This window comes from Ahaetulla prasina, chromosome 5 (assembly GCF_028640845.1).
Source record: "Ahaetulla prasina isolate Xishuangbanna chromosome 5, ASM2864084v1, whole genome shotgun sequence".
Taxonomy (NCBI): domain Eukaryota; kingdom Metazoa; phylum Chordata; class Lepidosauria; order Squamata; family Colubridae; genus Ahaetulla; species Ahaetulla prasina.
Window position 1 is genome coordinate 84,663,355 of NC_080543.1, and position 24,313 is coordinate 84,687,667.

The 24,313-nt window shown below is 39.6% G+C and overlaps 1 protein-coding gene across 11 annotated transcripts in view; it reads left to right on the top strand.

Moving 5' to 3' along the window:
• The first annotated feature begins 4 nt into the window (after positions 1–4).
• Positions 5–24,313, top strand: part of CLTRN (collectrin, amino acid transport regulator) — a 39,264-nt gene continuing 14,955 nt past the window's right edge. The window contains exons 1-8 of one of the 11 annotated variants that reach the window (XM_058185459.1): positions 50–66; positions 490–592; positions 1,546–1,610; positions 4,104–4,163; positions 10,360–10,475; positions 11,452–11,510; positions 14,663–14,748; positions 23,538–23,654. In XM_058185459.1, the coding sequence (XP_058041442.1) occupies positions 10,376–10,475; positions 11,452–11,510; positions 14,663–14,748; positions 23,538–23,654 (362 nt within the window). In that variant the 5' untranslated portion in view covers positions 50–66; positions 490–592; positions 1,546–1,610; positions 4,104–4,163; positions 10,360–10,375. The other 10 variants (XM_058185458.1, XM_058185455.1, XM_058185450.1 and 7 more) reach the window with 10 other exon arrangements.

Consider the following 24,313-nt stretch of genomic DNA (forward strand, 5'->3'; position numbering starts at 1 on the left):
GTGACGCAAGTTCTCTTCCGTAAAGATGTTCCTTATAATTCTGGCAAGAGTCCGGAACAAAGCGAGGTGAGCGGAGGACTCGAGGAAGAGACTGGACCATAGAGATAAAAATGTTAGACTGAAGGCATCGCTAGACTAAAAGCCTCAATATCCTTAACAAACGATTTCGGTCTGAGTTCAAAATGAAACTAAGAAGTTTTCACATTTCAGAGCTCAATTTAACAATACAGGTAGTCCTCGACTTACAACAGTTCATTTAGTAACCGTTCAAAATTACAACAGCACTGAAAAAAGTGGCTGGCTTCCAGGTAAAAAAGGGGATTTGTAATCTCTACAAAGAAGGAAGGAATAAAAAAGCACATTAAAGAAAAGAAAAAAAAACAACCCTCTTTGAATGGCATTACATTGTTAATGTACATTTCAAATCTTGTAATTGAAATGTAATGGCAGATCAGAAAAATTCTGACATCTGAAGTGGTTTACTTTCAGATTCCATCCAAGGCAGGTCACCTCTATTGCACATTGGAGAGAGAGCAGAGTATATACAGGTAATCCTCAACTTTTGACCACAATTGAGCCAGAATTTATGTTGGTAAGTGAAAAATTTGTTAAGTGAGTTTTGTCCTATTTTAAGACTTTTCTTGCCACATTTGTTAAGTGAATCACTGAAGTTGTTAAATTAGTAACTTGGTTGTTAAGTGAATCTGGCTTCCCCATTGACTGCTCGTCAGAAGGTCGCAAAAGATGGTCACATAACTCCAGGACGCTGCAACCATCATAAATATGAACCAGTTAACAGGCATCTGAATATAAATGTCAAGAATGAAACATTGGCATCTATGTAACTCATCATTTCAACTTCATTAGAGGAAGCGGGGGAGGAGGTGTTGGTTAAAAGAGGGTTAACTAGGAAAAATGAAATTTCTACAGCTCCACTGAAGTTTGTGAGAAACTGGAAACTTTCAAGAAGGATTTAGCAGGTGTGCAAGTGAGACAGATAGTTCCCATAACAACGGGACCTTGGTTACTTGGTCTGCATAGCTTAAGAAACTCGGAGTTAGTTTTACTTCAGCCTTCCCATGTTATGTATTCAATAAACCAGTAAGTTTTTCAGAAAAGAAAGTGATCCAGGACACTCAAGCTGGATGTGGACAATAAATAATATGCCTATGGGGATGCTGCAACAGAGTGCTGCAAGTGAAAAATGGTCATGTCACTTTTTTCAGTGCCGTTGATACTTTGAATGGTCACTAAATGAATTGTTGTACGTCGAGGACTACCTGGACGGCAAATGCATTTATCTCTAATCTCTGGAAGCAGTTGAATGGTTCTTGCAACGAGCTGCATAGGATCTCCACAGCAAAGCGGAACAAAGTATGACTGCTCTGAGGTCATGTTAGGATATAGGCCCGACATTTATATGCCTGTGTTGTGACACTACTGTCAAAATTAGATAACTGCACATTATCAAGCATTGCAGCTTATACTTTGCTTGTTGATAAAAACAGGCCAGACAGTTTAGCTGACTTTCTTTTTTCTGCCCAGGAATTGCCAATTATGAGCTGAGGCTAGACCAGCTGCACCCTGCTGCTCCTGGCTGTTTCTGGCAAGTAATAAAGAAATATTTATTTATTTATTTATTTATTTATTTATTTATTTATTTATTTAATATTTTATAGGAAATTTATATTGTTACCTATTCACACATGGCGACTCAAGGCAGCTTACAGAAATATAAAAACCTCATATACAAAACAATAAAACTAATAAAAGAGAATAATCATATAAAAATAATAAAATAATGTAATAAAATAAAATAACCCCCTGTCCTGGCGACAACACACCACACGAGCCATTTAATGGGCTCCATCCTGTTCTGCATTCCCCAGGCCTGCTGGTAGAACCAGATTTTCAGTGCCTTCCATAAGAGTGGTTAGAGTGGGGGCCATTCTAATCTCTGGGGGAATGATGTTCCAGAGAGGGAACCACTATGGAGAAGGCCCTTCTGGGTCCCATCAGGTGTATCTCCCTAAGAGATGAGACCCGCAACATTCCTTGCCTCACTGCTCTGGTGGATTGGTAGATGTGACTGGCAGGAGACGGTCCCTCAGATAACCTGGTCCCAAGCCATGGAAGCTTTAAAGGTGACAACCAGCACCTTGACTTGCACCTGGAAGCAAATCAGCAACCAATACAGCTCCTGCAGGATAGGTGATACATGTGTACACCGAGGTCTGTACTAAACCATGTGGGCTGCTGCATTTTGTACCAACTGGAGCTTCTGGATGCTCTTCAAGGGGAGACCCATGTAGAGCGTGTTGCAATAGTTAAGACGGGAAGTGATTAGGGCATGAGTGACTGAATAGGGATTGTCAGTCCAGGAAAGAGTGTAACTAGTGGACAACCTGCAGTTGTGCAAAGGCCTTCCTGGCCACAACCACCACCTGCTCTTCAAGCAGGAGTTGCGAGTCCAGGAGAACCAGGTTATGTACAGGGACTGTTTGGGGTAGTACCACCCCATCCAAGACTAAAGGTGGCAATTCTCCCTGGACCAAAGAACCTGAAACCCAGAGCCACTCAGTCTTGCCAGGGTTCAGTTTTGACCCATTGCTCCCCTTCCAGCCCTAACAGCCTCCAGGCACTGCGAGAGGGAGGCCACAGCATCGCTTAATTCACCATGGGCTGAGACTATCAGCTGAGTATCATCAGCCTATTGATGATACCTCAGTCCATGGGTGAAATGCTCCTGGTTTGGACCAGATTGCCCGATCCGGTAGCAATGGCAACGGGTGATTCGGAGAACTGGTAGCAAAAATCTCTGCCTCCCTCCACCCCAGCTAAGCCGTGCAATCATCAGAGATTTTTTTTTTTAAACTTTTAAAAGCATTTTTTCTTCGGCTGAAAAAATGCTTTTAAAAGTTTTTAAAAAAGCCTCTGATGATTGCGTGGCTCAGCTGGGATTGTCAGAACCCTTTAAAAGCATTTTTTCTACAACCTCTTCAGCCGAAGAGGTAAAAAAAAAAGCTTTTAAAAGACTCCTCTGGCGATCCCAGCTGAGTTGCCTGATCGCCAGGACCTTTTAAAAGTATTTTTTTACAACCTCTTTGGCCGAAGAGGTTGTAAAAAAAAATGTTTTTAAAAGGTTCTGGCAATCAGGCAACTCAGCTGGGATTGTCAGAACCCTTTAAAAGCTTTTTTTCCCTCTGGCGATCTCAGCTGAGTTGCCTGATCATCACAGGCTCTTAAAAGCATCGTCTGAAGAGGTTGTAGAAAAAATGCTTTTAAAAGTAAAAAAAAAAAAAAAAAGGCCATGCCCACCCAGTCACATTATCCCTCCACCAAGCCACGCCCACAGAACCAGTAATAACAAATTTTACATTTCACCCCGCCTCAGTCCATGGTGATGGATGATCTCACCCAACAGCTTCATATAAATATTGAATAGAAGCGGAGAGAGTACTGAGTCCTGCGGAACCCCACAAAGCAGTGGCTGAGGGCTGGATCTCTCCCCTCCTATCAACACTGACTGAGAGCTGCTGCAGAGGAAGGAAGTGAACCAAGATAGGACAGGGTCTCCCATTCCCATCCCCCGAAGCCGCTCCAGGAGAATACCATGGTCGATGGTATTGAAAGCCGCTGAGAGGTCAAGTAGAGCAAGAATGGATGCACTACCTCACCCTGTTCCCATCAGAGATCACCCAAAAGCGCAACCAATGCTGTTTCTGTTCCATATCCAGGCCTGAATCCTGGTAGGGGTCTAGATAATCCATTTCATCCAGAAACCTCTGGAGCTGCTGTGCAACCACCTTCTCAATAAACTTCCCCAAAAAGGGAAGATTGGAGACAGGGTGGAAATTATCCAACAGGGTGGAATCCAGCAATGGCTTCTTAAGAAGAGGTGGACCACAGCTTCCTTAAATTACTGGGGCACTACCCCTCCTATAGGGATTCATTAATCACCGCCAGAGTCCACCCGCCTGTCATCTCCTGGGAAGCTTTCACAAGCCAGGAGGGACGTGGGTCTAAACACACAGGTGTTTGCGTGCAGACTCCCTAAGATCCTGTCCACTTCCTCAGGAGTGACAAGGTCCAATCTTTTCCAGATAACAGGGCAAGAACCTGCCTCGAACTTCCACCAGACCAGCAATCACACCGGCATCTAAGTGAGCACGAAGTTGAGCGATTTTGTCTTCCATAAAATCTGAAAATTCCTCAGCACACCCCTTCAGGTGGACCTCAATCTCCTCCTTCCCCAGGAGGGGGAGGCTCACCTTAAAGAGGGTCACTGGGTGATTATCTGCAGATGCAATTAGTGTAGAGAAGTATTTACACTTTGCTGCACGAATCGCCACAAGGTAGGCTTTAATAGCAGCTCTTACCCGTGTTCGATCAAGTTCATCCCTTGTCTTCCGCCATCAGCGCTGTAGATGCCTCTTCATCCGTTATATACCTCTCAGTTCCTTTGTATACCATGGAGGGCAGAAAGGTCTATGGGTGAGGAGAGGTTGCATGGGTTGCATGGGTACATCTATCCAGAGCCTCGGTCACCTTCCAATTCTAAACAGTGACTAAGAACTCGGCTGGACTGCACAGCAGATCTGCAGTTATAATCCCCAGCTCTTTCTGGAACCCATCAGGGTCCATTAATTGAAGGCAGACCAATCTAACAGGTCAGGCCTCCCTATGAGGGCGTGGGGGTGGTACAGCTCTTGAGAAACTCATTGCCACCAGACTGTGATCCAACCATGACAGGGGGACCAAGGACAAGTCCACCAATTCCAGGTCACATAGGCACTGCTCTGACAAGAACACCAAATCAGGTGTGTGATCACTATTCCTAGTCAGGCCCTGAATGACCTGGGACAGACCCATGGAAATCATGGTTTCCATGAAATCTTGGGCTACCTCTGACCCTATGCCCAAGTTATGGCAGGTTAAAGCCCCCAGAACTATAACCTTGGAGAACTTCACTGCCAGCTCTCTGGCAAGGTCCAGGAGCTTGGGTAGGGAAACTGCCACACAACAGGAAGGCTGGTACAGCAGCAGCAATCCCACCTGATCCCTTGAGCCCAACCTAAGAAAAAGGGTCTCACAGACAAGCAGTGCCCCTGGAGGCTGTTAGAGAGTGTCTGATAACAACAGCTATACCCCCTCCCCGGCCCAGAGGTCTACACTGCTGCCGTGCTCAATAACCCACTGGGCACATTTCTAAGAAGGGAACACCTCTCTCTGAGCCAGTCTCGGTTATACAAGCTAGATTAGCCTTCTCTTCAAGGACCAAATTGGCAATAAGCCTAGCCTTATTGCAGTCTGATCTGACATTTAAAAGCAGCAGTCTAAGACAAGGTCCACCACACATCTGCTGACCAGGTAAATGAGTTGAGTGCAAGGGGGCAGAACACTAAACACCGAGGTCGCATTCCCTGTGCCTGCCCCCACTTTCATATTTCCTGTTATCTGACACCACTGAAATAGACTGCCCTCCTCTGCCTTCCATGAAAATCATTCCAACCCCTGTTCTGTCTGCACCCCCCCGAGCCGGGCCTGCTGCTAGAAAGTGTCTTGGAAAGTGAGGGGAAAGAGCTGTCAGGACTTACCTTGGGAGCACCGGCTTCCCTGGCTCAGCTCCAGGAGCCAGAGGCAGGCCAGATGGAAGAGATAATGAGGCCACCGTCCCCTGACTCTTTCCCCCCCAGGCCACACCTCCAGACCCAGCTGATGGCAATCAGGCCTGGCTGGACCCTAGGTTTCGTAGGCAGGAGAGGCGGGAACAACAGAAGCAGGGGTGGGGCAGGCTTAGGAAGTGCTGAGTCATGGAGCCACACCCCACAGGATATAAAGGCAGCAAGAGCTGCTGTGCTTCTTCGTAGCAGGCAAATCAACTGATTAACTAAGAGCTGAAGTACTGTTTGTTCCTGGGTAACTCATCGGCGTCGAGGGAGATAACAGAGACACTTGGCAGATGCTCGCTAGAGCTGATAGTGCCGGCTAATTAAGCCATCGCTCGGACGGAGGCGAAGGGGAACAGAACACCCCTCATCACTAACATTCTTCTTTAAAAAAAGGAAAACCTCAGGTGAAATGCTCCTGGTTTGGACCGGATCAGATGATCCAGTAGCAATGGGGTGGGTAGTTTGGAGAACCGGTAGCAAAAATCCCTGCCCCCCCTGCCCATGCTCACCCAATCGCCTGGTCCCCACTTGCCTACTTCTCAGCCTTTTGCTTCTTTCGGGCTCGCTAGCTGCCTTGCTTTGCTTCGGCTGCTGCAATCGATTGCATCAGCTAGCAACTCAATCTGCCTGCCTGAAATCCATCTCATCGGTGAGCAACTCAATCTGCCTGCCTTGTCCCTTCAGTTGGGTAAGTAAGGTGGAGGGGAGCTTTAAAAAAATAGTTAATAGGGGTTTTTTATGAGTTTAATTTTTTTTAGCTATAATAATTTAAAGTTAAGGAAGTTTTAAATTTAGCTGCTTTTATCTAAAAAATATAAATATAAATTAAATTAAATAAAATAATAAAATAAAATATTTGTGCAGCTTTCTGAGATTTGGTGTGTTTCTCTCATGTTTCACTCTAACTACACAAACACACAAAATCTCACAAAATTCTATGTGGCATTGTGTGTGTATGTGTATCAGTTGTGTTGTGTTGTGGGTGTGTAAAGTGTGAAAGTTGGTTTTTGGTACCTCTTATTGTTTCGTGTATTTTGTTTATTATTTTTATTATTTATTGTTATTGGCCATGCCCACCCAGTCACCTGACCACCAAGCCATGCCTATCAATTAAGCCACGCCCACAGAACTAGTAGGGAAAATTTTTAGATTTCACCCCTGGAAAACCTCCTCCAACTGACAAACCATTAGAGGCAAGTTGAGCCTTACAGGCACTATAGCACTTTTTTTTTTATTTCTTTTTGTCACAACAGTATACACAATTGTCATAGATAAAACAACGTATCTTGAAGAATATGAATATATATATATATATATATATATATATATATATATATATATATATATATATATATATATTTGTTTTCTGAGGTTTTCACGGGTGTTTGTATATAGGTCTTTGGTTGTTCGGGTTTTCTCCCGTGTAAAATTGGAAGTGCCTTGGCGGCGTTTCGGAGTCTCATTCGTCATCTTCAGGCTTCAGCTTGGTGCTGGGGCAAAAGCTCCCAGAAGCTATATATATATATATATATATATATATATATATATATATATATATATATATATATATATATATATATGTAAAAAAAATATATGCATCAACTATATTAATTTGATATAATGAAGGGAACAATAGGACAGGAACGGTAGGCACTATTGTGCTCTTATGCACACCCCTTATAGTCCTTTTAGGAATGGGGTGAGGTCAATAGTAGACAGTTTTTGGTTGAAGATTTTGGTATTTTGAGTAGAGACAATGGAGTCAGGTAATGAGTTCCAAGCATTAACAACTCTGTTACAGAAGTCGTATTTTCTGCAATCAAGTTTGAAGCAGTTGACATTTAGCTTGAATCTATTTTTTGCTCTTGTAATATTGCGATTGAAGCTGAAGTAGTCATAGGAAACTTGCTCTAAGTTTCCTCAAACTCACACCACCCCTTCCTCACTGCCATAGAGGGGTCATATCCAGCACCCCTTTATCTCCCAACACACTCATAATACATCCACTCAATGCACAAACAATACCCTGTCCACTTGCTCTCACCCACCAAGCAGAGAGCCACTTCTCCCCCCACCCAGCTCTCACCCAGGGGAGAGGGAACAACACACTCTCCTCTCGCCCAACTTTCTCTTCCAGCCCCAGAATTTCCCAAGCAGCCTTCCCAGGCCTGATTACAGAACATTCAGAAGATTGCAAAAAGTAATTGGAGGAGTAGCCAGAAGGCCTGCTATGCTGCACTAGATATTGTAGCAGCTGTGTAGTCCTACGATGTCTCCTGAAGTTTACACTGTCCTAAGCTCCCACTCACCAGTTAAACCTCAAAAAATCCCAATGGCAGCCTGCCACTCTCAACACCATTAGTGACCACATGAGTAGGCCCAGTTGCCAAAAAAGGCCAGGGAAGCTTGTTTCTTCTCTCAGCTCTGCCTCCATGAAAAGATCCACAACATCATTCAGAGCTGCAGCTGCTGGCTCTTGGGCTCTCAGACCAGGTTTTAGCTCCAGCTGATTACTTCACATAGATAATTCAAAGAGATCCAGGGGAATCCAGGGGGAAGGAGAATCCAGAGGGAGTCCAGGGAGGCCACACAGTCATAAATCATCCACCTCCTCTCCTCTGCCTCACCTTCCAGCTGCCCTTTTCCAATGTCTCCACGATCCATTTATGGATTGATTGCCTGCTTCCAACTATATTTTATTAAAAAGTAATTATGGGAATCAAATTATATCAAATGATTTTACTGACTATACCTGTTACACCATGTATACCCAAAGCTTCTAGAACAAAATGCAAAATTTCCTATTTTACGGGGGAAGGGGGATTGATGTGATTTTGTAAGGATTATTTTTATAATATTTTAACATAATTAAAAGGATAAATATTAATACAAAACAAAAGAATAAAAAAATAGTACAGAAAAAAGAGAAAAAGAAGAATAACGGAAAGAAGGAGAAACTATTTTAGCAATACCATTTTCTATTTAAAATGTAAATAATCTCTTCGTCCCATACCTCATCTCTAATTATAAACAGATCTCTAAAGCCTAGTTATTCAGTCCTGGTCAGCATATCTCAGTGATGGCTAACCATTTCTGGATCAAGTGGCCAAAGTGCATGCTCCCGAACCCCCAAAATGCAATGCACACATGGCCCCCCACATGTGTCCCATCCCCCACATGTGCCCTGTCCCTGCTGCATGTGCGCACAGCCCCCCAGCCCATGGCCTGCCCCTCATGCATGTACATGCGGGGACCCCCGCATGCCCCCCCTCGCATGCGCAGCAGAGACTTGAAGACCAGCTGGCTGGCAGGAAGCACATGTGCATGCGTGGCAGAGATGAACTGGGGCAACGGCTCGCATGCCCACAGAGAGGGCACTGCATGCCACCTCTGGCACACGTGCCATAATAGGCACATGGCAAAATATCACAAAATATCACAGATATTTTGTAACAAAAGCAGCGATGAGAAATGTAAAAGTATGTATGTATAAGTAAGCTTGAAGTTCTTTACTAGTGTTATCTATTGAATACAAGGTTTAGATTCCATTTCAGATACTAGTGTTCACTGAATTATAATTTTCTTTATTTTATGTTTGACACTATCTACAACTTTCTAGTAACTTTAATGACAGGCAAGGTTTCCAAAAATCTTTGGTTTTATTTCTGTGAGTGAACACTGTTGGTAATTCATTTATACTTTTTCTCCAAGGAAAGTTAATTTTTAGTGCAAAACTGCTGTGCTGTTGATTAACTTGTATGGCAGTACATTTTTTACAGTCCTGGGTCCTCAAACTCTAAAGCCTTATGAAGGGATGTAGAAAGACTTTTGATTAAATATCCATATTTGTACTATGAGTAGATACATACATTATATCCAGTCATGGCTTTAGTATGATTTATTGAATAAAGACTGCAATTGCTTAGTTTCACATGACACACTAACTAATAAGTCATAGTTTAGTACGAGCTACAAATATGTTTACTTTGTCTGATGGCTAGAAAGTTAGAAAAAAATCAGTGCCTTGACACTGCCAAAAGTCAGGACATAGTTTATATTTTGCAAAGACTACTTCAATATATGGTGCATCTTACCACATATATTACAAAACACTGTTAATAATTGAGGGGCTTGTTCTCAATCTATAAAACTCTTACTTTATACATATGATTCATCACTTGCTATTAGAGACTTGTTTTAATTTACAAACCAAATTATAATTTTTACAGTCTTTGACAGAAAGGGGAAGTTACTAAATATGTAAGCAATAATTTTATTAGCTATATATAATAATGTAATCTGATTTTATTCATATTAAATCAAGAGTAGGGTTTTTTATATTATTGCCATTCACTTCTGTATAGTTTTTGATATACTTCTCAAATGTAATGTTTCTCAGCTGCAACAAAGATTGTGCATTCCTGTTGCATACCACTGACTTTGTCAATATACATACAAACAACAAAGTAATAAATAAAAATTAAATATATCTCTTAACTGACAAAAGATGTACCTGGAAGAGGACACTGCTTTCTATAACTGTTTTTCCCCCCTAAAATAAGTGGTGTGGGTTAATTATTAAGCCTTAAACTTGATTGCTTCCTATTTCTGCTGCAATTGCTTAATCCCGAGTCACAGAAAGTTTAAGACAGTATTACAGGGGCTGTTTTTCTCTTTTTGCCTGAAGTTTTCCCAACTGAAGGATGCTAGCACAAAGATGGTTAGGAAAACTGTTACTAGGGAGGTTGCTACTTGCATCTGCCTGGGCAACCACCATTGCTTATCCTGAGCTTTGCCAACCAGGTAAGATTTCCTTCGATGCTTCATCCTTCATGTACAATTTGCATTCAAAATGTAACATTTAGAAAATTCAGACTGCAAATGTGTGAATATTATGTTTGAGTAACACAAAAATTTTGGCTATAAAAATAATTTGATTAGTTTTTTAGAACAACTATTAAGTTTTTTAGGATAAAAAACCTATTAAAATCCTATTTAGGTATCCCTTTATTGCCTCTTTGATGCTAATTGTTCAATAAAGGCTAAAAGAATTTAGTGTATATTATATTTAGTCTAGATCCTAGAAAAAATACTGAGAAAAGGGGTCTGGAAGCTAAACCATATTATGAATGAGGATATATGAGAGAACTAGGTATGTCTAGTGTCACAATGAGAAGGACTAACATTGATATGATAATAGTCTTCTGGTTTTTAAGGGGCTGTTACAGAGAAGAAGGGGTTAACCTATTCTCCAAAGCACTTGAGGACAGAACAAGAAGTAACAGGTAGAAGATTATTAAAGTTAAATCTAACATAGAAATAAGGAGAAATTTCCTGACAATTAATTAATTAATTAATGCCATTAGAGGAATGGCTTACCTCTAGAAGTTGTGGTTGCTCCATCACTGGAGATTTTCAAGAAGAGACTGGATAGCCATTTGTCTAGTATGGTATTAGCTCTCCTGCTTGAACAGGGGGTTAGACTAGAAGATCTCCAAAGTAGCTTCCAACCCTATTGTTCTATATTCTGTGAACCTTTTAGAACTGAAATCTATGTAAGTAGCCTGTGATTACCCCATGGTGAATATCTCCAAACTTACAGACTTCCTTTTGCATTTATATTCTAAACAAACTTACTTGGAACTTTAACATTTTTAAATGTATTCTGAAGTACAATGAAATGTAACAAATATATACTGTGATCTACTGAAAAACACAAATCATCTGCATAAGGAAATGTGAATTGTATGTTTCATTTTATTCTTTTTCCTTGTAATAGATGCACAGAATGCTTTCAAAGTACGGCTTAGTATCAAAACAGCTCTAAAAGAAAATGCAGTAAGTGAAATATTTACATCTACCATTGAAGGAAATTTTTCATAAAATAACTAGTGTAAGTTGCACTTACATCCATAATAATGAAATGTTTTGAGAAGGTGATAAAGGATATTATTGTATCCAGCCTTCCTCCAGCATTTGATTCTCTTCAGTTTGTTTACCATCCAAATCGCTCTACAGAGGATGCTTTTTCTTCTGTTCTCCATTTGAGCTTGGCACACGTAGAGGAAAGAAACACTCATGCAAATGCTGTCGACTTCAGTTCAGCATTTAATACAATCATTCCTCAACGTCTAGTACACAACTGGGCCTTTTAGGCTTTAATACTCTTTTGTGCAATTCTGGATTCTTGATTTTCTTATTGATGTGTAAATTGGGACTAATATTTATAACACCATTTTCTTGAGCACAGGTTCTCCTCAGGACTGTGTCCTACATCCTCTATTGTTCATCCTATTGATCCATGACTGTTGTGCTAGATTTGCCACCAACCATATTGTGAAGTATCTGGATGATACTCAAAATGACAATGTGCTTACTGCAAGAAAGTAGAAGGTTTGGTGACCTGGTGTAACAAAAACAGCCTCATTCTAAATGTAAGAAAGACTAAAGAGATCATTGTCAATTTCAGAAAAGGAAGGCACTGCCACACACCTCTGTGAATTAATGATTCACCTGTGGAGGTGGTTAGCAACATCAAGTTTCTGGGTATGCAGCTAATGAGTAGGCTAGCTTGGTCACTCAACAGTGAGACATTGGTGAAGCGGGCACAGCAGCATCTGTATTTTCTGGGTGGCATGAGAAAAGTACGTGTTCCTTCCCCTGTCCTTACCACTTTATATAGAGGAAAGATTGAGAGCATCCTGTCCTATAATGCAATAGGTTTGGAAGCATTACTGCTTCAGACAGGAAGGCAGTGCAGAGACTGGTGAGGATGGCAGATTATTGATAGTTTACTTCCTTCTATCCAGGACATAGCATATAAGTGATGCTTGAGCAGGGTCTGCAGGATTCACTAAACATCCTTTTCATAACTTGGTTTCCTTGTTACCTTCTGGGAGGACACTTCATGGTATCCAAAGCAGAACATCCAGATTCAGTCCCAGTTTTGTTCCATTTAGCATCAGCCTTGTGAACTCTCAACATTCCTCTTTCCACTATGTATTAAAAATGAACAGGGATTAATATTTATATAGAATTCTTTATTGGCCAGGTGTGATGGAACACACAAGGAATTTGTCTTTGGTGCATAAGCTCTCAGTGTCATAAAAGCTGTAAGTTATAAATCATAGTCATCATAAAAATACATTCATCATAAATCATAAGATACAACACCTAGTGATAGTTAAGTAAAGGTAAAGGTTCCCCTCGCACATACGTGCTAGTTGTTGCTGACTCTAGGGGGTGGTGCTCATCTCCATTTCAAAGCCGAAGAGCCAGCGCTGTCCAAAGACGTCTCCGTGGTCATGTGGCCAGCATGACTCAATGCCAAAGGCGCACAGAACGCTGTTACCTTCCCACCAAAGGTGGTCCCTATTTTTTCTACTTGCATTTTTACGCGCTTTCGAAACTGCTAGGTTGGCAGAAGCTGGGACAAGTAACGGGAGCTCACCCCATTACACGGCAGCACTAGGGATTCAAACCACTGAGCTGCCAACCCTTCGATCGATAAGCTCAACATCCTAGCCCCTGAGCCACCGCGTCCCCTTTAGTGATAGTTATAGGATGCTAAATAAGCAATCAGCATAAATCATACTAAGAAACTAAATACAAAAATATAAATCATAAAGATAAAAGCAACAAAGTTACAAGTAGAAAAGGAGATGAGAAGAATAATAGTAATACAGCCTTACTAAATAGTTTGACAATGTTGTGGGAATTAGTTGCTTAGCAGAGGGATGGCGTGGGGGGGGGGGAAACTGTCCTTGTGTCTAGTTGTTCTGGTGTGCAATGCCCTAGAGCATCCTTTTGAGGGTAGATGAAACAATTTATGTCCAGGTTGTGAGGGGTCTTCAGATACTTTCAAAGCCCTCTTTTTGATTCGTGCAGTGTACATGTCCTCAATGGAAGGCAGGTTGGTAGCAATTGTTTTTTCTGCAGTTCTAATTATCCTCTGAAGTCTGTGTCTGTTTGGTTGCTGAGCCAAACCAGACAGTTATAGAGGTGCAGATGACAGACTCAATAATTCCTCTTTAGAACAGTAACGGTAGCTACTGATATCAGTAGCTCCTTGGGCAGACTGAGCTTTCTGAGTTGGCACAGAAATAACATTCTTTTTTGTGCTTTTTTTAATGATTTTTTTGGTGTTAGGTGTCCATTTTAAGTCTTGAGATATGATAGAATCTAGAAACTTCTACTGTTGATACTGTGTTGTCTAGTATTGTAAGAGGTGGTAGTATAGGAGGGTTTCTTCTAAAATCTATCTTCATTTCTATGGTTTTGAGTATGATTAGTTCAAGATTGTTCCGGTCGCATCACAAGGCTAGTTGTTCAACCTTCTGTCTGTATGTAGATTCATCATTGTCTTGAATGATATGTATATGTATGTGTTTATCAGTGGTGGGTTGTAGCAGTGGCGGGAGGCTCCGCCCACCTACCTGGATTTCATCAAATATGCTCTGCGCATGTGCAGAAGCTTCTGCGTTTGTTCCTCCCTCTCGCCCCCCCCCCATTTGAGACCATTTATGGTAGCCTTCGCCGTATTGATACTTCTAAACATGCTGGACTTAATAACTCCCAGCCAAGAAGATCAAAGGCTATGTGATCAGGACATTATGGAGTTGAAGTCTAAGCTATCTAAAATAAACCAAATCAGGTTTAAATGTTCATTGGTCAAACCAGCAGCTTTTAATGCAGACTCTATTTAGACAGCCAATGATTAGACTGCAACAATTTATTCTGCAAAAGTAAGCTATTATTAATTAGAGATAATTTCAATGACACTAAGCAGTTTGTAGAAATAGAGTAACTGGATAAAATTTATAAAAGATGTAACATTTAGAAATTCCTAGATAAAATATATGTCTCTAAACTGTAATACTATTTCTGTAACTGTCAAAAGCATTTATTGTTATCCCTAGAGGCTGTAGGAGGAAAATGTATTTTTCTAGCTCTCCACATATACCAATCAGTTGATTTGTTTGTTTTTTAAGTATAGCTGGGATGCTACTGAAGAATATCTATTTAAAGCAATGTTAGCTTATGCAATGAGAAGATATTTGATTCAACAAACAACTCAGTAAGTATACACAATATTTTGTAAATATTCTTACGTAACTGGATGTGCATACTTCTACCTCATTGTGGACTGGAAATAACTTGCATACCTCAGTGATTTGAGGAACACTTCGGAAGTTCTGAATACTTTTAGCCCCCAAAAGAGTAGGAGATACATTCATTGTCTTCAAATATTATGTGACTATCAGAAGATGCGCCAGATTTGTTCAGAATTGTTCCAGAGTACAGGACGAGAAACTATGAATGTAAATGGCAAGGAATAAGATTTCTATTAGACATCAGAGAACATTGTTAACAGTAACAGCTGTGAAGCAATGGAACAAACTGCCTTAGGAAATGATAGCTTTTTCATTACTAAAGGAGCTTAAACAGAAGCTGGATGGCTGTCTATCAGAGACACTCCAATAATTGATTCTGCGCCAGGATTTTGGGCTGAATTATCCCCAAGCTCCCTTCCAATCATTACATTCTTTGATTCTCTGAAGATCATCTGTGTATCATCTGTATAGGTCAGAGTTATCTACTTTAAACAATATAGTTAAAAGACAAACAGTAGATGCAAGCATTTCTACTGCTGTTTGTTTTTTAACTGTATTGTTTAAATTATTAAAAGGGACTAATTGTTTTAAATTACCTACTTTAACTGACAGGAGCTCTTCTGAGTTCCAGGTAAAACCTTTTCAGGATCTATTAGAGGATAGTGGTACACAAAATATTCTGTTCTATGGATAGGGTGTTAAAAATGTTATTCTTCCTTCAGATCACATCAGTCTGGCTGTCCTGGGAGCAGTTTAATAGTTTTGTGTAGTAAATCTTCTAGAATAAAGATGTGGTTGGTGCTGTACCATTCAATAAGGAACTGGACCACAAGATTTATTTTCAGGAAATGACTGAACTACTTAGGCATGTGGTTGAGACGAACTTTCCGGTATCCCCTAGAATAGTCTGCCCATTAAATAGAACACTTTCATATACGGATACCCATATCAGTTCCCTTTAAATTAAATTGTTGTTGTTGTTGTTGTTAGTTGCGAAGTCGTGTCTGACCCATCGCGACCCCATGGACAACGTTCCTCCAGGCCCTCCTGTCCTCTACCATCCTCATTAAATATCAGAGCCAAAATCAGTGACTTTCGTTATGTTAAGATTTGAAAGCCTTACTAACCAGTAGCAAATTGCTAATTTCTCTTCTCCATAATCAAAACAAATTAAACATTATCTAAAAAGATGGCAAATACTATGTATAAGGAATAGTAATTTACTTTTCTTCTTTAGGAATAATCTGCTACTATAAAATGGGCTGATAATACAATGTACTATTGTAGATATCAGTAGTTATCTTTGCTTCCTTCTGGTTCCTGTAACCAGGACTAGCTGAGCTGATAATAAGGGCTTTTCTCAGGGGTGGGTTTCACTTACCTTTGCTACTGGTTCACTCACGTATGCGCAGATCATATTTGATGACATCTGGGCAGGTAAGCGGAGCCTCCTGCCACCGCCCAAACCGGGGCGAACCGGTAGCAACCCACCACTGGCTTTTCTTCACCTTTAAGGAAGGTGATCTACTGTGTGTTATAAAGTATGACTATTAAGATGTCCTCCATTATAGGTAATGAGAATCATGAATGTTGCTTATATTTTCTCCGTTACAAGATTCAATCAAAGGTCAAAGAAGATATTATTCTAATTAGGTAATTAGTAACCATGTAATATAATACCAAATGGACATTTCAAGGTATACATTTATTTGATCTTCCATTGCATGAAATTACTGGTACAACAGTTCTCAGCATTAAGCAACATGAGATGGCATTAATTTAATAAACTGTTAATAAATTCAGAGTTATCATTGTTATAAATCAACATTAATTCTCAGAATTTGTGGGCTTTTCAGTCTCATATACTAAATCAACTTATCTAGTTTGTTCAGTCCATGCTGAGTACATTAATATAGCTTTACTGTTCTGAATTACCTAGCAAAACCTTTTATTACCTTCCCTGCTTATTAGCTATATTTTCCTAGGGATAGGCTGGTGGGAAGGCCCTCAGACATTCGTGACCATTACCTGATGTCAAATCTGGTCAATATGCTGCAAATAAGACTCTTTTACCAGTCCTGCTGTTGAAGGTTGATTTGGAAGTTAGGAAACGTAGTATTAGATAACCATTCTGCTATTTCTTTGGCTAAGAAGCTCTACTTCGTACTTCACATATAGCAGGAAATGGATTTTGCTTAGTCTATCAAATATTTCCACCTATTTGCATGTATATTGCAATGGAATTATCTTTGCTATAGTAGCATGTATATCAAGAGGAAATATGGTATGATTTACCATTAAAAGATACTGTATTATCAGAAATAATTTTACTGGCAGCAGTTCCCAGTGCTAGAATTACAAACTCTGCTCATTCCAAAGAACCACCTGAAGATTTAATATTATGTAATATAGTATAATGTAATGTAATTTAATGTAGTATAATATAATGTAAGGGGACGCGGTGGCTCAGGGGCTAGGATGTTGAGCTTGTCGATCGAAAGGTCGGCAGCTCAGTGGTTTGAATCCCTAGTGCTGCCGTGTAATGGGGTGAGCTCCCATTACTTGTCCCAGCCTCTGCCAACCTAGCAATTTCTAAAGCGCATAAAAATGCAAGTAGAAAAAATAGGGACCACCTTTGGTGGGAAGGTAACAGCGTTCCGTGCGCCTTTGGTGTTGGGTCATGCCGGCCACATGACCACGGAGACATCTTCAGACAGTGCTGGCTCTTCAGCTTTGAAACGGAGATGAGCACTGCCCCCTAGAGTCAGCAACGACTAGCACGGATGGGTGAAAAGAACCTTTACCTTACCTAATATAATGTAATATACTTAGTATACTGTAATATAGTATAATTTGATATAATATAATATAGTATAATAATACAATACTATACTACTATACTAATACTATACCATACCATACCATACCATATCCATACCACAACACACCACAATACAACACAACACAACACAACACAACAACATGACATAACATGACATGACATGACATAACATAACATAACATAACATAACATAACATAACATAGCATAACAAAACAATGTGGGCTATACAATATAAAGGTAAAGGTAAAGGAGTCTCTGCAGAGTGTACTCTGCTAGTCGTTGCTGACTATAGAGGGCTTTGAAACGGAGATGAGCACCGCCCCCTAGAGTCAGCAACGAATAGCACGTATGTGTGAGGGGAACCTTTACCTTACCTAATATAATGTAATATACTTAGTATACTGTAATATAGTATAATATGATATAATATAATATAATATAGTATAATAATACAATACTATACTACTATATTAATACTATACTAATACTATACCATACCATACCATACCCATACCACAACACAACACAACACAACACAACACAACACAACACAACACAACACAACACAACACAACACAACACAACATAACATAACATAACATAACATAACATAACATAACAAAACAATGTGGGCAATACATTATAAAGGTAAAGGTAAAGGTAAAGTAGTCTCTGCAGAGTGTACACTGCTAATCGTTGCTGACTATAGAGGGCGGTGCTCATCCAGAGGTGAGTTTCACTTACCTTCCCTACTGATTCACAAATGTGAGCATGCATGCGCACAGCCTTCTGCACATGCACAGTTGTTGTGCATTACGTCTGGGCGGGTGGACGGAGCCTCCCGCAGTCACCACTACTGGTTTGCGCGATCCAGAGAGAACCAGCTGAATCCTACTACTGTGCTCATCTCCATTTCAGGACCATTGAGCTCTCCCAAGACATTTCCATGGTCATGTGGCCAGCATGACATCACAGACCACTGTTACTACCAAAGTGGTATCTATTTATCTACTTGCATTTGCATGCTTTCAAACTGCTAGGTTGGCAGGAGCTGGGGTGAGAATGGGAGCTCACCCCATCATGTGGTGCTTAGTTCTCGAACCTGGGCTGCCAGATTTCCAGCTGACAAGCCCAATGTCTTAACTGCTGAACCACTGGGCCATCCGCAATACAATATACAAGATAAAGTATTAAAATAAGATAAGACTATGATAAAATCAGCATGATATGGCACCATAGAATTGCAATAAGATAGATGTAATAATTTGATATCTAAGAAAGCTAACCATCTAACTGCTTCTGGTATGGCTGCAATGAGATCATCCCAGGTGCCTTGAAATTTCCTAAGGAAATTGAATTATATGTGTTATCATTTGTTCCTATGCATCACAGTTGCACTGTGGGCTCTTGGCCATTCCCCACTGAAATAGCTTTGCCTTAATTCTGGTATGGCCTGTCATCATTCTGTTCAGCTGGCACCATATTTTGGTGCCAACTGCATTCCTGGAAGATAGGCTAGTGAGAAAGAGATTTTATGAAAGCATGAACCCAACTTGCCTAATGCTAATTCTTGGTTGCCCTACAAAGTGATGAAGTGATGGTGTTCTATTATTTCAACAGAGGGCAGGATAGGCAACCAGCTGCCAGGATTATGGTTGTAAATTTCTGGAGATTACCAAGAGTTGGAGTAGCTGAGAGACAACATATTTTTCAATTTTTTTTGCAGCTGTTTCCATCTTGCATCTCTGCAACATTATTTGATTTGATACTATTCCTTCTGCAATAATTTTTGCATTCAAAAACCGCTACAGAAATATATGCAACCAAATAAAAACTGAATGCACAAATTACCACAGCAAGCAAGAAGAGGACCTTCTACGCACAAATTCCAATCGTGCCTTTTATAATTTTTTGAACAATAAACTTAAAGACTCAAGATCCATCCCACCACTAAAAGATTCTAACAGCAATGAATGCAATGACGAAACAGTTAAAGCAAACCTCTTTAACACATTCTTTGGCTCAGTTTTTGTTAACAGTGACGACACATATCCGACATTCCCAAATCATACCAACAATGAGTATGACGACTTAACACATATAGATTTCACAGAAGATAATGTTGGAAAAACTCTTCATAACTTGAAACCATCTCTATCTATTGGACCTGATGGACTATGTGCATACTTCTTAAAAAAACTTTCCACTAATATAGCAGAACCCCTAAGCATAATCTTTGATAAAGCTTTCATGACCAGTTCCCTTCCCAAACTTTGGTCACTAGCCACAGTCATCCCAATCTTCAAAAAAGGAGACCCCAGCTTAGTTGAAAATTACAGACCAATCTCTCTATGCTGCGTCACCTGCAAAGTAATGGAATCAATCATCAACCAATCCATTACCTTCCACTTAGAAATAAACAACCTACTCTCTAATAAACAATTTGGTTTCAGAAAAAAATTATCATGTAACTTACAACTTCTCCACTGTAAAAACATATGGACTACAAATCTTGATCAAGGCAAAACAATAGATGCAATCTACATAGACTTCTGCAAAGCTTTTGACTCAGTAGTACACAATAAACTTCTCCTAAAACTAAAATCCTATGGCATTTCAGGACCCCTTCACAATTGGATATCTGCTTTTCTGTCTAACAGAGAAGAAGTGGTTAAAATTGGCAATGCTCTATCAAATCCTGTTCCTGTCAAGAGTGGCGTTCCTCACGGTAGCGTTCTTGGACCAACACTCTTCATACTATACATAAATGATCTTTGTGACCATATCTCAAGTAATTGTGTTCTCTTTGCTGTTGATGTCAAACTATTTAACATCACCGACAATACAGCTACCATTCAAAAAGATCTTGATCATCTAACTGCTTGGTCTAAAACTTGGCAACTCCAAATCTCAACCAGTAAATGCTCAGTTGGAAAAAAGTTGGAAAAAATATTGGAAAAAAGAACCCAAACACTAAGTAACATGCTTGATGGACATTACCTTACAGATGACCCCCACCCTGTTAAAGACCTTGGAGTTTTCATATCAAATGACCTAAGTGCCAAACTGCAACTACATAGCAAAAAAGGCTCTAAGAGTTGTAAACCTAATCTTGCGTAGCTTCTTTTCCAAAAACACTACACTACTAACCAGAGCATATAAAACATTTGCTAGGCCAATTCTTGAATACAGCTCGCCTGTCTGGAACCCACACCACATTTCTGACATCAATACAATTGAATGTGTCCAGAAATATTTTACAAGAAGAGTTCTCCACTCCTCTGAAAACAACAAAATACCTTATCCCACCAGACTTGAAATCCTAGGCTTAGAAAACTTAGAACTCCGTCGCCTTCGACAAGACCTAAGTTTAACTCATAGAATCATCTGTTGCAATGTCCTTCCTGTTAAAGACTACTTTAGCTTCAATCACAACAATACAAGAGAAAACAATAGATTTAAACTTAATATTAACCGCTTTAATCTAGATTGCAGAAAATATGACTTCTGTAACAGAGTTATCAGTGCTTGGAACACATTACCTGACTCTGTGGTCTCTTCCCATAATCCCAAAAGCTTTAACCAAAAACTTTCTACTATTGACCTCACCCCATATCTACGGGACCGCCTGCTGCTACCGAATACCTCTCACCGACCCGTGCGCTCTCACAGAGAGGGACTCCTCAGGGTGCCGTCGGCGCGACAGTGTCGTCTGGCGACGCCCAGGGGAAGGGCCTTCTCTGTGGGGGCTCCCGCCCTCTGGAACGAACTCCCCCCAGGACTCCGTCAACTTCCGGACCTCCGAACCTTTCGTCGCGAGCTTAAAACTCACCTATTCATCTGCGCTGGACTGGGTTAGTTTTTAAACTTATGGGTTTTTAATGGGTTTTATCCTAAATTTTAATCATGGCCAATTTAATAAGTTTTTTAATTATATTTTAATCGTATTTATATTGTATTATTTTGTATTTTTTATCAGGCTGTGAACCGCCCTGAGTCCTTCGGGAGAAGGGCGGTATAAAAATTTAAATAAATAAATAAATAAATAAAGGGGCGTGCATAAGAGCACAAACGTGCCTACCGTTCCTGTCCTATTGTTTGCTTGTTTCTTTTTTTCTTCTTATATATATATATGCTTATACTTCCTTATATTACCTCATATATATGTTTATATACTATATAATCTTTTTATGTGATGCTTATATATATTGTTGTGACAAAATAAATAAATAAAATAAATAAAAATAAATAAAGTGTGTGTAATATATTTGTCTGCATGTGTGAATTTTCATTCAACATGGCCATATCATATTAAATCCCTAAATACAAATATGTTTTATAGTTACTATTCTACTATATCTATTACTATGTTACTGTTGATTGTAATTAACATTTTCCAAAGAAATGTCACAAATTTCCCAAATTAGCAGTGATTTCATAATATGTGATCTTAATAGGAAACTTCAATTTAGCATAGCAGATTTTTGCTATAGGTCTAAAGATAAAGCTCAATCTGGATTACATGGCAAATGCAAAGCAATCTTTTGCATCAATATGATAAATTCTTAATCTAGAACATTAGTATATTACTTCTTATCGTTTATGTTAATTAAATTTCCATTAACAAACTTAAACTATCGAAGTGACAATTGACTGTACAGTACTGGCTTAGAGATGTAACCTCATGAATTTATAGTTGGACCTCAGACAAGTATTATCATTACTGAAGACTTTATTATTAAATATAAATGTATCTGACTTTAGACTAGCACTATGACCTTTATGAAGAAAGTGTGTGTGTTCATCTATGTATATATGTATGTGCATGTGTGGTCTATGAATTTGTGTATGTATTTATATACACGGGTGCACATTTTTTAAAAATGGAAAAAGTGTTATTGAAACCATTTGTTTTGCTGGTAATCAGCCAGAAGATGTCACTAAGGAGCAGCATATACTCTTGTATACTGGAGGTAGTTACAGATAGTCCTCAATTTATGACCGCAATGAGCCCAAAATTTATGTTCCTAAGCAAGACATATATTGTGAGTTTTGCCCCATTTTACAACCTTTCTTATAATAGTTGTTAAATGAATCGCTGGAGTTGTTAAGTAGACACAAAGTTGTTAAGTGAATCTGGTTTCCGTATTGACTTTGCTTGTCAGAAGGTCATAAAAGGGGGTCACATCACCCCAACACATTGCAACCATGTCATAAATATGAGTCAGTTGCCAAGCAGTTGAATTTTAATCACATGACCATGGGGATGTTGCAATGGTCACAAGTGTGAAAAATGATCATAAGTCACATTTTTCAGGGTCATTATAACTTTGAACAGTCACTAAAAGAACTGTTGTAAGTCAGGGACTACTTGTACTCTTTAAACAAGAACCATGCTATGGATGGAACAAAGTGTGATGAGCACATGATATTGGTGCCATTAATCTGCATCAGCTGAGACATCCAATTAATGGCATCCAATGTAACTATTGTAAATCTTGACATCTTATTCATATGTTCTAGCCTTGACCTTATGGAAAAAATTAGAAGCATTTTAGCAATAGAAGTGAAAAGAAACTTCAGATAATTCACCTGGGGAAGAGCTGAGTCTACTGGCTTACCCACCCAGGTCACTAGTCGCTTCTCCTTAGAATAGCTCAGTCTTTTGCAGTCTGGGTACATTTTGTAGTTATATGGACTTCAGTTCCCAAAATTCCCCACCCAGAATGGCCAGTGCTAAAGAGGGTTTAAAAGCTGGGGCAGTTAATAAAAAATAAAACTCTCTCTCTAAAGCTTGTGCTTTGAAAGTGAGATCATAATGTTACATCTAAAATTCACAGCCTGGTGGTTGTCTTGAGACTCTGTGGGAAGACTTACTATATTAATGTTTGTTTTTTTTTAATTCTCAGAATTTCTAATGTATTGCTGTGCAATGTTACCAGTCGGGTATCATTTTGGTTTGTAGTCACAAATTCGTTCACAAATATAACAACTATTCCCAGGAATGATGTGGAAGCCGCCATAAGGTAATATACCAGGCATATATATTATATATTTCCACAACTTTATTCAAATCAAATGTATTTATTTTTGTTAGGACCATTGGTATATTTTCTTCAGTCTGAAAATGCTCAGAGCTGCACTGAGATTTGTCATAGTCCTGGGTTATACTAAGCCATGCTGCCAAATCTACTCAGGTTCCAATCAGTACACATTATGGCTTAACAAGATTAGAATCCAGGTCCAGAACCAGGTCCAATTTACAGATCAGGCATTAAATGCAACATTTTATGAAACATGCAGATAATTGGATCACCCTATTGTAACTTTCCATTTTTCCCACTGCTCTTTGTATCATTTTACTGAAACATGCAGTAAAGAGAAAAAGACAAAGTAGAGGACCATTGTTGATTAACAGCAGCTAGGAGGTATTACTTCATTTGGAAGCATTTATCTTATAAGTTTTTATTTTAAGGTATTCATATTTTTAATCACTTTAAGGTAAATAAAAAACCCAAACCTATTATGGGTAATTCTTAACTTAAGAATAAGTCTGAATGTTATGATAGTGCTAATGATTTATAACCAGTCCTCACATAATGACCTTTGCAGCAGCCCTGGGATCATGTGATTAAAATTTGTGTGCTTGGCAACTGGCATGTATTATGACAGTTGCAGTGTCCCT